At 36.9% G+C, this 13818-nt stretch overlaps 1 protein-coding gene across 13 annotated transcripts in view; it reads left to right on the forward strand.

Annotated features, from left to right (window-relative positions):
• Positions 1-13818, forward strand: part of LOC106081688 (uncharacterized) — a 445711-nt gene that overhangs the window by 410416 nt on the left and 21477 nt on the right. For 11 of the 13 annotated variants that reach the window (XM_059370389.1, XM_059370401.1, XM_059370399.1 and 8 more), the window contains 5 exons: positions 4175-4300; positions 8747-9078; positions 9162-9330; positions 10100-10294; positions 10647-10713. In XM_059370389.1, the coding sequence (XP_059226372.1) occupies positions 4175-4300; positions 8747-9078; positions 9162-9330; positions 10100-10294; positions 10647-10713 (889 nt within the window). The remainder of the gene's footprint in view (positions 1-4174; positions 4301-8746; positions 9079-9161; positions 9331-10099; positions 10295-10646; positions 10714-13818) is intronic. The other 2 variants (XM_059370400.1, XM_059370402.1) reach the window with 1 other exon arrangement.

Here is a 13818-nt window from a genome sequence, read left to right on the forward strand (position 1 = left end):
CCCTTAACTTTATATTTATGTGCCTACATATGCATCTCCATACAAAAGTATGTGAACACAATTTCCATTCAACTGCACATATCAACCAAATTGAACCACATATTGTCCTATTTTCATACGGAAATGTCCATGAATAGTTCATTACATCACTATACTGGATATTAAATCTGCAATCGGATAGAAAAAACCGCAAATGTATTACTACCATGCCAACACCTTGCATAGGGCTTTTAAGTACCATAAAAACCACTGCATGTTCAAGTGGTTGGAAATGTGGCATCAATCAAGTGCATACTTTTGGGCTTGGTTGGACAAGTTGATTGCTTTTCACAACTTTGACTTCTTGCCTCCTTAAAGTCCAACAGGATAGCCATGACGAGTATTGAGGCAAAATACATTCGTTTGAAACTTAGTTTGAGTCACTAGCTGGCAAACTGCAACATAGTAATTTATTGACCTGAATACCAATCATGGTTAGGGGGTGGTAAGGGCCCCAAAGACTGCTTGCGTCTTTGAAGCCAACAACATCTAATAAGAAATCTTTTTGGCATACTTTTCTGCCATATCACCTTCGCATAGCAAATAAATGACCATTGCTGGTCTGAAGGAACTTTTTCTTCAACATGCAATTGACTGTTTTGTAGTACCCAAAAGTTGGAGTGTTGCAAAAACTTTTTAAAATCTGCATTGGTAAATCAACATTCATTTTCTTTTTGTGTTTTGTACGAATTGAAGCATCCAAGACAAAATTAGTTTTTCTTTGTATTTTTAGAAAACGTTTTTAAAGTGTTTACCACATGAGTTGGGGCCTAACACAAAAGGATGGCAGTAGTTATTGCATTTCATTCAACTTCTTAAAGAGAGAATTTAAAATAGCACAACGAACGTTGTTTAAGTGAGTGCTAAGAGGGACGTTGCTTTGGAAGGTATGATGTCCTCAAACTTGGTTGCAGAGACACTGATAATGCAGAATGCTTATGTAGCCTCTTGTAACAATTATTGTAGGAAAACTAAAGGTTTTTCAACAAAAATTACATAATCCGCTATCCTAAAAGTTTCGGCCGGGACGATTCCTATTGTATATACCCTCCACAATGGATCGCATTTTTCAAGCTGTTTGGACGGATTCTGTTTAGAGGCAGAAACTAAAAAAGGATAATGGGAGGTCATAACAAGAAATTCCAAGTGTTTTTTATATGCTAGGATAAGATATCACCCTCTACAAGCTCAAGAAGCATATTCGGGAGATCGGTGTATACAGAAGGACCGATTGGAGCCAAATTTGGTATATATTATGGATGTCATAGGAAAACGTGCAAAACTTGAGCCCAATCGGATAAGAGTTGCGACCTTCAGCGGCTTAAGAAGTATATTCGGGATATCGGTTTATATGGGAGCTATGTCAGGTTTTGGACCGATTGGAACCATACTTAGTGCATCGGTTTGAGTTCATAGGAAAAATCATCGTGAAAAATTTCAGCTAAATGGGATAAGAGTTGCGACCTCTGCCGGCTTAAAAAGTATATTCGGGAGATCGGTTTATATGGGAGCTACATCAGGTTTAGAACCGATTGGAACCATACTTAGTGCATCGGTTGGAGGTCATAGGAAAAGTCATCCGGAAAAGTCATTCGGCCAAATCGGATGAGACTTGCGGTCTCTAGCGGCTCAAGAAGTATATTCGGGAGATCGGTTTATATGGAAGCTATATCTAAACGTGAACCGATTTGGCCCATTCACAATTACCGATCTACATTAATAAGAAGTACTTATGAAAATTTCAGGCGCCTAGCTCTACTCCTTCGAAAGTTAGCGTGCTTTAGACGGACGGACGGACGGACATGGCTTGATCGGCTTAAAATGTCATGACAATCACGTATATATATGCTTTATGGGGTCTTTGACGGATATTTAGAGGTGTTACAAACAGAATGACGAAATTAGTATTCCCCCATCCTATGGTGGAGAGTCTTAAAATGAATAACATTAAGTTAAAGAGTGCTAAGTTCGGCTGGGCTGAATCTTGGAAATCCATCACCATAGATTCTGCTAAAAATGTATACAAACTTAATTTATTTAAAGAGCATAATTTTATTCTACATACCAAACTTCTGTCAAACTATCAAAAATTAAATCTTCTAGGAACCGAACAAAGATAATCGAGAGATAGGTCAATGTGTCAATAGCTTGGCATAATTGTTGGAACTCGTAACAGAACATCGCATGCAAAATTGCAGCCTAATCGGACACAATTTGCGGCTTGTAAGGACTCAACAAGTCAAATCGGCAGATCGGTTTATATGGGAGCTATACAAGGTTATAAACCGATTTGGACTTTACTTAGTACAGTTGTTGAAAATCATAACAGAACACTACATGCAAAATTTCAGCTAAATCGGACAAAAATTTGGGCCTGCAAGGCTCAAGAAGTCAAATGGGGAGATCGGTTTATATGGGAGCTATATCAGGTTATAGACCGATTTGAACCGTACTTGGCACAGTGGTGGGAAGTCATAACAACACAACATGCAGAATTTTAGCCAAATCGTATAACAATTGAGGCTTCCGGGGGTTCAAGATGTCAAATCAAGAGATTGGTTTATATGATCGCTATATCAGGATATAGACCGATTTATACCGTACTTGGCACAGTGGTTGGAAGTTATAGCAGAACACCACATGCAAAATTTCAGCCAAATCGGACGAAAACTGCGGCTTCCAGGGGCTCAAGAAGTCAAATCGGGAGATCTGTTTATATGGGAGCTATATGAGGTTATAGACCGACTTAGACCGTACTTGGCACAGTTATAGGAAGTCATAAGAGAACACTATTTGCAAATTTAGGCCAAATTGGACAAAATTTGTGGCTTCGAAAGGCTCAAGAAGTAAAATTGGGTAGTCGGTTTATATGGGAGCTATATCCGGTTATAGACCGACTTAAACCGTACTTGGCACAGTTATAGGAAGTCATAACAGAACACTATTTGCAAAATTTAAGCCAAATAGAACAAAAATTGTGGCTTCCAGGGGCTCGAGAAGTAAAATCGGGTGATCGGTTTATATTGGAGCTATATCAGGCTATAAACCGATTTGAACCATACTAACCACTGTGGTTGGAAGTCATAACAGAACACCGTATGCCAAATTGCATCTAAATCTCAAGAAGTCAAATCGCGAGATTGGTTTGTATGGGAGCTATAACCAAACCTGAACCGATATGTCCCATTTGCAATCCCCAACGTCCTACATCAATATAAAGTATCTGTGCAAAATTTTAAGGGGCTAGCTTTACGCGTTCGGCCACTATCGTGATTTCGACGACCCAGAATATATTTACTTTATGGGATCTCAGATCAATATTACAAGGTGTTAGAAACGAAATGACTAGATTAGTATACCCGCATCCTATGGTGTATACCCACCACCAAACATATGAACTTTCAAATGATTTTGAGGACATTTATTTTGGTTGAAGATATGTCTTGAAAGTTTGGAGGAATTTAAACTGCTTCTTCTTATATATAAACACGAAATCATTTGGAGCCAATTTTCTTGACATATTCACAGTTTGTGTACAGTGGTCTGGAAGTATAGGGGATACGATATGTGATCATATATGTTCTTAATATCGGAAGAGACGAACCCCAACTAAAAAATGAACTGATCAGGAATATATTGGACTCAAATGAAATATATCTCTTTGGGAGTAGAATATGAAACTTAGATCAATATTTGGGGCCAAGTGTCAGTAGGAGGTAGTTCCTTAACTAGAACCTCAATGGTTGTATATAATTTAGCATGCAATCATTTTTTGACTTATTTGTCTAAAGTAGCATGCAAGTTGTGCCTAGTTTTAATTTTTTTTTATTATCTTTTCGTTTGCTCCCAATGTCTGTGTTTCTAACGTAGTTGACAAACGAGAAACTTTTTCATTCAGACACAAAGTGCAATTCATTCTCCAAAAGCAAATGAAGAATGCTTCAACTTTTAAATAAATTATTTTTGTGTCACTGATTTTGCTATTCCAGATGAATAAGAGAAAAGGCGTTGGAAATAAAACTTAAAACTTTTAAGCTGAATTGTGACTTATTAAGATTTTATTTGTCGTTGCATTTGAAACCTCGTGGGATTTTATTTAACATTTTTTTCTTTTCTCTGTTTTATTCATTTGCAGGAACTTAAGGAGAGCTTTAATTATGGTCTCTTTTGTCCACCCTCCAATGGCAAAGCGGGCAAGTTCCTTGATGAGGAGCGGCGTCTGGGTGATTATCCATTTAATGGCCCAGTGGGTTATTTGGAGGTAAGTAGATATATTTGAAAAGAATATTCCAAGAGATTGAAAGGAAGTAGGAAAAGTCTGTAACAATTAGCATAAAATGATTTCTTATTAATTCCTTGATGAACTTACAAATATCTTTCGGTTTAAATTGAAAAATCCAACGAAAAGTCGATAATTAGAAAAGGAGTTTAAAGGCAAACTAACTCTCTAAACACCCCTGAACTCAAATGAACAAGAAAATCTAATTAAGAATAAAATTGGCAATAAATACTTAATGCAAAAAGACAAGCTTACTCTGCTACCTCACTAAAACGAAAATTAAAAAAAAAGAATTCATACACTTTTTATTCAAAATTTTTAAAATCAAAAATTATCTGCCACCCAATTTAGAAAAAAACAAGTTCTTTTCCCGGCATCTCTTCTTAGGCAAAAAAGGATATAAGAAAAGAGTTACTCTGCTATTAAAACGATATCAAGATATGGTCCGGTTCGGACCACAATTAAATTATATGTTGGAGGCCTGTGTAAAATTTCAGCCAATTCGTTTAAGAATTGCGCCCATTGGGGCTCACGAAGTAAAATAGAGAGAACGATTTATATGGGATCTGTATCGGGCTATAGACCGATTCAGACCATAATAAACACGTTTGTTGATGGTCATGAGAGGATCCATCGTACAAAATTTCAAGCATATCGGATAATAATTGCGACCTCTAGGGGTCAAGAAGTCAAGATCCCAGATCGGTTTATATGGCAGCTATATCAGGTTATGAACCGATTTGAACCTTATTTGACCCAGTTGTTGAAAGTAAAAATAAAATACGTCATGCAAAATTTCAGCCAAATCGGATAGGAATTGCGGCCTCTAGAAGCTCAAGAAATCAAATCCCCAGATCTGCTTATATGACAGCTATATCAGTTTATGAACCGATTTGAACAATACTTGGCACAGTTGTTGGATATCATAACGAAATACTTCGTCCAAAAATTCATTCAAATCGGATAAGAATTGTGCCCTCTAGAGGGTCAAGAAGTCAAGACCCAAGATCGGTTTATATGGTAGCTATATCAGGTTATGGACCGATTTGAACCATACTTGGCACAGTTGTTGGGTATCGTAACAAAACACGTCGTGCGAAATTCCATTCCAATCGGATAAGAATTGCGCACTCTAGAGGCTCAAGAAGTCAAAACCCAAGATCGGTTTATATGGTAGCTATATCAGGTTATGGACCGATTTGAACCATACTTGGCACTGTTGTTGGATATAATAAGAAAACACGTCGTGCAAAATTTCATTCCAATCGGATAAGAATTGCGCACTCTAGAGGGTCAAGAAGTCAAGACCCAAGATCGGTTTATATGGCAGCTATATCAGGTTATGAACCGATTTGAACCATACTTGGCACAGTTGTTGGATATCATAACAAAACACGTTGTGCAAAATTTCGTTCCAATCGGATAAGAATTGCGCACTCTACAGGCTCAAGAAGTCAAGACCCAAGATCGGTTTATATGGCAGCTATATCAAAACATGGACCGATATGGCCCATTTACAATACCAACCGACCTACACTAATAAGAAGTATTTGTGCAAAATTTCAAGCGGCTAGCTTTACTCCTTCGGAAGTTAGCGTGCTTTCGACAGACAGACGGACGGACGGACGGACGGACGGACGGACGGACGGACGGACGGACGGACGGACGGACGGACGGACGGACGGACGGACGGACGGACAGACGGACGGACATGGCTAGATCGACATAAAATGTCACGACGATCAAGAATATATATACTTTATGGGGTCTCAGACGAATATTTCGAGTAGTTACAAACAGAATGACGAAATTAGTATACCCCCCATCTTATGGTGGAGGGTATAATGATTAACTTAAAATGTCTGTATCTCCACAAATAGTTTCGTAAAAGCTATAAGGAATATCGTGTTTTGTGGGATATACCAGATATACTCCAAAAATTATCATAATATCCATCCACTTGTAGAATTTTTCTATGAAAATTTGAAAATCCTACAAAAACTTCTCCCCAAAAAGATGTCGCACTGCGGCACGCCGTTGGGAATCGGCTATAGATAGGAGGACACTTATCATTGAGCTTAAACTTGATATGTGATCTCCCATTCCTATCTTGAAATATGATTAAATTCATACGCATAACTTAAAATGACTATATCTCCTTAAATACGAGGGCTGCTATTTAAATTTCTGGTCTAATAATGAAAATGCAAACTTTTTTTATCAAAAATGGTTTTATTGTTTTTCAAATTATTCTCTAACACTTGACAAGTAACCGTGGAGTGGAGAGGAGGTGTTTTCATTCTTACTTTACTTTAATTGGCTATGACAGAATATTTGTTCCACTAGCCGAACGTAGAATAGCGTTCCAAGCACCTCGATCTTCTGCGCTCATTCTAAGATCTCTTACACAAAGTGTACCACCGTGTTTGCCTTCAAAAGACTTCTTTGCTGGAGCTTCTTCATCCATTCTGACAACATGACCTAGCCAACGCAGCCGTTGTATTTTGATGCGTGTAACTATGCTATCGTCGTCATACAGCTCGTGGTTCATACGTCGACTATATTCTCCGTTAACGCAAACTGGTCCATATATTTTACGAAGAATCTTTTTTTCAAATACTCCAAGCACTACCTCATCTGCTTTCACAAGTACCCATGCTTCACCATATAGCAGCGCGGGTAGTATCAGTGTCTTGTATAGTGTAATCTTGGTCTGTCGAGAAGTGGCCTTGTTTCTAAACTGCTTCTTAGTCCAAAGTAGCATCTGTTGGTCAGTATTATTCTTCGCTTAATCTCAAAACTGGTGTCATTCGTTTCGGTTACGGCGGTGCCGAGGTAGATAAAGTTACTGACTGTCTCAAAGTTGTGGTTCCCAACTTTCTCCATTTTCTTTATCTGCTCGGTTGTGCAAGTCTTTTTGGGAGTAGAAACCATCCATCTCTCTTATCTCATATACTGCCAAACCCATTTTCACTGAATCTCTTTCGATTCTTTCAAAGGCTGCAGTTACTATTTCTGGTGACCGACCTATGATATCGATCGTTCGGAGGGATTCTTTCCTATTCTTACTGAGGAACGCGTATCAGCAAGTGTCGCTCTGCAGAGTCTTATTAATTTTGCAGGGATACCAAACTCAGACATGGCTTGAAATACATTTGAACTTAAAGGAGTATCGAAGGCGGCTTTGTAGTCAACAAAGAGATGGTAGGTGTTGATTTGTCCTTCTCGGGTGTTTTCCAGGATTTGGCGCAGTGTGAATATCTGGTCTGGGGTGGATTTACCAGGTCTAAAACCGCATTGATAGGGCCCAACTATCTCATTGACTTTAGGTTTTAATCTTTCACACAGTACCCTCGAGAGTATCTTGTATGCGATGGGGAGGAGACTTATTCCTCTGTAGTTGAACCATTCCATCTTGTCTCCTTTCTTGTGTACGCGACATAGTATGCTGAGGTTCCAATCATCGGGTATGCGTTCTTCTAGCCAGATTGCGCATTCCGCTCCTCAAAAAAGAAAAAAATATATGTACCTCGGAATAGATACCACCTATTACGCAAAAAAGTTAAAGCCTTTCAGGAGTAGGCTCAAAATGGACTACAAAGTCCCAACAGCTGCGGAGGTGGCATGGTAGTAGGGGAGATCGACGTTCCAAGCACTTCTTCGAAAGTTGGCAAGTGAATAAGATTTTCCGAAGAGCATAACACTGCTAAAACGCTGAAAATGGAGAAGAGCTCCACGCTTTCAAGTACTCTGGGAAGACAAGGCTAGCCCTCCCTCAATGGAGACTTTAGTCAGTGCCTTGAGGAATGACACCAAGTCGGAGCAGGGACGCAGGAACCACCCAGGGCCCCTGAGTGTTCATAGGGGACTGTAACTTCCAAAAGGATGCCACAGTACATTCCAAAGACTTCTTCGGAAGTTGGAAAGAGAATCAGATTTTCCGAAGAGCAGAACACTGCTAAAACGCTGAAAAGGGAAAAGAGCTCCCAGCTTTCAAGTACTCTGGGAAGACAAAGCCAGCCCTCCCTCAATGGAGACTTCAGTCAGTGTCCTGATGTGTGAGACCAAGTCGGAACAGGAACAAAGGAGGCGCACACGGCCCCTGAGTGTTCAAAGAGGACTGTGGCTTCCAAAAGGACGCAATAATGATCATGGAAGGGGAAAATGGTCGCTGAAGATAGTAAGGAGCCACCCTCTTACGCCAAGGTGGCAACGAAGTATAACAAAGACGAGCTGACATATATAGTAATCGAATTCAGCAGTGCATCCGGTAATCGATTATTTAATCAAAAATGATTTAAAATGCTTATATCTCCTCAATTTATTTATATGAAATTCGAAATATATGAAATCTTAAAAAAAAATTTACGAATTATTGAAAGAAAACTCTGGTAATACATAGATAATCTTTATCTTTTTTCATTTCAGCTCAAATACAAACGCCGCGTCTATAAAATGCTAAATCTGGATGAGCGGCAATTGAAAGCTTTGCATACCCGTGCCAATTTACGACGTTTTTTAGAATGCATCAATGGTGGACATGTGGAAAAAATTGCCAAAATGTGCGCCAAAGGGCTGGACCCTAATTTCCATTGTCCCGAAAGTGGTGAGACACCGCTTACAGTGGCTACTGGTGCTAAGAAACCAAATAAATTGCTGATAGCATTGGTCAATGGAGGTGCGCTCTTGGATTATCGTACCAAAGATGGTACAACGGCATTGCATAGGGCAGTCGAAAAGGATTCTCTGGAAGCTGTAACGTAAGTCCTTGATATTAACAGTGATACCAAATGTTGGTATTAAAATTTAATATTGAAATTTTCTTTCCTACTTTCTGCAACAGCACCTTGCTAGAACTTGGAGCCTCTCCAAATTATAAAGATGGTCGTGGCATAACTCCTCTATATATTTCCATAACCCGAAAATGTGAGGCAAAAATCACTGAAAGTCTTTTGCATGATCATGCCACACTGGGCACCCAGGACAATCAAGGTTGGAATGAGGTCCATCAGGTAAGTATCGCAGAAAGGTTGGGATTTTTTACTTCTTGTTTATGGATTTTCTAAAGGAGCAGAGTTTAAGCAAAAGGAATGATGAAAAACAAAACAATTGCTTGAAAGTTTCCTTTTCCCCCTTTCCCTTGAAAAAATTAACAAATTTCTTTAGATTTTAGTTTCAAAAAAAGAAAATGGAAGTAGTTTTGTGATAAATTATTAATATTTCCCTAATTGTTGGTGACGGAGTTGTTTGTTATATAGCTATTACCATTCTATATTGTTAAGGATTAAGGAAAATTAAATTTTGAAATTTTCTAATGACATCAAGAAAGTTGCGATATTTCAAACCAAAAAATCTATGCTCATATTTTCCATTTAAACTCTGTAATTTATTTTCAATATTTAATTGTTCTTTAAAATCTTTGTCAATAGCAAATGGCTAATGTCTATAAGTTAAGGCAAGGGGGTGTTGCCTAAAATATTACTTTCACTTACTCTCTAATAATGTTATCATATATCCCTGGTTTAAACTCCCAACAATATTAAAACTATTTTGTTTTTTAAACAAATTTCTAACTCAAAAATTGTTTTACTTTTTATTTTATCAAAATACTTTTTTGATTTTTTTTGGGAATAAATTGTGAAATATCATGAAAAAATCCTTGTTCGTCCCCTTGAAAACAAAAACCAACAAAACTGATACTATCTATAACAACTACCTATTACCACTACTATTACTACTACTACTACTGCTACCACCTATATCTACCACTACCAACATCAGGCTTGTCGTCATGGTCTTGTCCAGCATTTGGAACATTTATTGTTTTATGGTGCGGACATGGATGGCCGTAATGCTTCCGGTAATACACCATTGCATGTATGCGCTGTTAACAATCAGGAGGCTTGTGCTAGAATGCTTCTGTTTCGTGGCGCCCAACGTGGTGCGCAAAATTATGCCAATCAAACTCCCTATCAGGTATTTACTGACTATGCTAAAACAAAACAAAACTCTAGACATTTCTACAACAAAAACAAAATAAAAAATGTAGTAAACATTAGTTAATGTAATGGTTTGATTATTTCTTACAATTTAATATTTATAAAATAAAAATTTATTGGTTAATTTTAAATGCCAAAGGTTTTCTGTAGTTTGTCTTTTAATTTGTAAATTTTTATTGTAAAAAACAAAACATATTTTTTTTTATTATTGAAAATTGGTTGTTGATTGTTTTGTTGTAGTTTTTTTGTAATAAAACAGATAAACAATATTCCTAATCACTTTTACTTTATATTAATAATTCTTTCCCAATATCTTCAATCATCTTTAGGTTGCTGTTATAGCCGGTAATCTGGAATTGGCTGAAATTATACAAAATTATAAATCTGAAGATGTCGGTAAGTAGATTAAATTGATTTCCCCTTCTATAATACACTATACACAAATTCTCCAATTCATCTTCTAAATACTATATTAAGCCATACATTTTCTAATCACTATCAAAATTTCATTCATTCAAGAGAATTCATTGCAATTATTTTCTGTTTATTTAATTTAAACCATTCGAACTTGTTTTAAACCAAAATATCGATTTACATACTTTGATACGGTTATGACATTGCAGCTATATTACAGCAAATGGCACTACATATATGAAAAAAAATAATAAAAAAAAAGGTTTGTTCCTATACAACAGTAAATTGTGGTTTAAAGCTTAAATATCTGCTTGGTCAAATATACAAAGATTTAATCTTCAATTTAGGAAGCAGTATGATGATCACAAAAACTTTAAGTTACAGGCGAATACTGAAGATAACTTTAAAATAGTACCTGATTTACTCCTTATGTAGTTTAGATTATTTGATCCACAGTGTCGATATGACTATGACTAGCAAGAACTCTTGTATTGAGTGACATCAATAATATGTATTAGCCTATAGCGATTATTCGGTGTGTTTTTTATCATATCTTCTGCATTCCTACTTTAGATAGATGGTGTTAACTATGTTATTCATAGTTTACTAGTCCATATCAAGCTAGACATGTTTGTGTGTTGGCTTTGCCTTGAAAATTATAAAGCCAGGGATTTATGATGTCTTTAATTTCGCTATCTTTCTGTCCTCCATAGCAATTTGTACTTTCTTCTTTGCCTCTTGTAAAGCTTGAGCGTTTGGCTCTGCTGAATTTTAACTTTATGCTTTAATTAGAACAAATAACTTATCGGAATAAGTAACTTAAAATGTCTGCATCACCTCATTTGAAATCGAATTATTGTCTATTCTCTACGACACAATTTTGCAAATCATTCAAAACTTTCCTCCTATAACGCTGAATGACTGGGGGGAACATAAGAAAATTTTCTGAGAGGGCGTTACCATCTCACTTTTACTGCAACAATTTAGAAGGCATTAATAAACATAAAAATTCTCTGTGAAATGCTCCACAGCATGACAGCTATGAAACGGTGCTTACTTATCATTGAGCTAAAAATTGAATCGGACGAAATCAGATAGGACGATTGACATAAATATATTCTCAGACAGCCAGTCAACCATTAAATCCCCGGGGAACGTATTTCTGAACACAAAAACCGCTCTTGACTGTCGCAGATCTCTCAACGAGATGGCTGAACATTTCTGGGTGCCGGACCACAAAAATATCCCAGGGAATTCTGAACCAGGCGAGCTTGCGAGACTAGGAACTACCTTACACACTCCAGGGACATTGTGGGTATGTCTCTAGCGACATGTAAGCTAAGTTTTCTGGACCAGGCCCGAAAGGCAATGAATTATAGATGGTCACAAAGAGAGGGCTGTGAGCATTCCCAAACTATGTGGTCTCATCTGGACTTGAAGAGGTCTACTGCTTTGCTGTCATTGGCTAGAACAGACGTCTCAGTCATTGTATCCATTATGACAGGTCACATGCTGACAGACTGAAGGTTGCCATCAACGACTTTTACAGAAGCTGTAAGGACATCGAGGAAGAAGAGATTATAGAACACCTTCTGTGTGTGTGTCCCTCACTAGCAGTTAGAAAGATTTCCACTTTAGGTTCTCATTTCTTTGAGAACCTGTCTGATTTAGCAGATGTGAACATTCGCAAGTTATTGGGCTTTTCAAAGCGATCTGGATGGTTCAACGGTGGGAACCAGAAGACATTTTTCTTCTTCTGTTCCAGTGCTATCACAATGAACGAAAACGTCTAATTGAGTCTTATGGCAGACTGCCACTTAAACCTAACCTAATTGTTCAAATGTTAGGAAAATAATATTCAAATTTAAACGTGTGTAAACCTTTAAAACTGCTCTTAATTGAATTGAAAACGAGTTAATGATATACTCGTGGAACAAATTTTCCCATGAACATTTCATTAATGAACAAGAGATACTTCTCAATGAATGCTGCCCGATTTAAGTTTTAGCTCAATTATAGTGAATGAGGGCATAACATAATAAACGCTGGAAATTTTTTTCTGAAGTTCTTGCCAGGTCAGGGCGTGTATACTACTTCTTAATTACCAATATGGTTAACATTTGGCGAAAACCCTTAACACAACTTACATTATATGAATGTAATTGAATTTTAAGAATATTCGTATCTCCTAAATTGCTCAAATTTTAGGGAAATATCTTTAAATGTGGAAATTTATTATTTTTAAATTAAAACACACGTAAAACCTTAAAAACCGCTCATAATTAAAATGAAAAAAAAGTTAAGTTAACTCGTGGAATATAGATAATAAATGTTCCCATGAACATTTCATTAATGAACAAGAAATACATCTCAATGAGTACCGTCCCATTTAAGTTTTAGCTCAATGATAATGAATGGGGTCATAACAAAATCACCGCTTAAAAATTTTCTGAAGTTCTTGCCAGGACAGGCCGTTTATATTCTTGGCGAAACCCCTTAACACAACATACATTATAATGTAAACATTGATACAATTTTTAAAGACTGTTGGCACAAAAAGTTGAACAACTCAGCTAAATGTCCGCCTATCTTGTAAATATTATGCAACCCTATTTTGGTCAAAAGCATTATTGCTGCTTAAAATTATGTTTTTCTCATAACCGTTAAAGTATGTAAATCTTCACCAATCCCCTTTGAGGACAATTTATATTTTTCTTTGTAGCATTTTATTTATGTTTCGAAAACCAATTAATATCTACAATTCATACATAAAACTGAAATGTTCAAGCATTTCAAATTTAACCTTATTTTACTCAATCTATAAAATTCGTTTTGTCTCATCATCATGATTTAAGTCCATAGATGTTTACCAATTTCTTCAATTTGTTTTAAATCATATCATTAAGCTATCATTCAGAACCATCCAAGCATAAAGACTATATCCTTGTCACACCCTTTTAGTTGAAGTCATCATACTTTTCACTATCACTTAATATAGCCAGGAAGTCAGTCAGTCACTAACATCAACAAGGAAATTCATTATCGAACATCATATACGTTTCACCACATTTTGGTGTATATATGCAA

The sequence above is a fragment of the Stomoxys calcitrans genome, chromosome 5 (assembly GCF_963082655.1).
Source record: "Stomoxys calcitrans chromosome 5, idStoCalc2.1, whole genome shotgun sequence".
Taxonomy (NCBI): Eukaryota; Metazoa; Arthropoda; class Insecta; order Diptera; family Muscidae; genus Stomoxys; species Stomoxys calcitrans.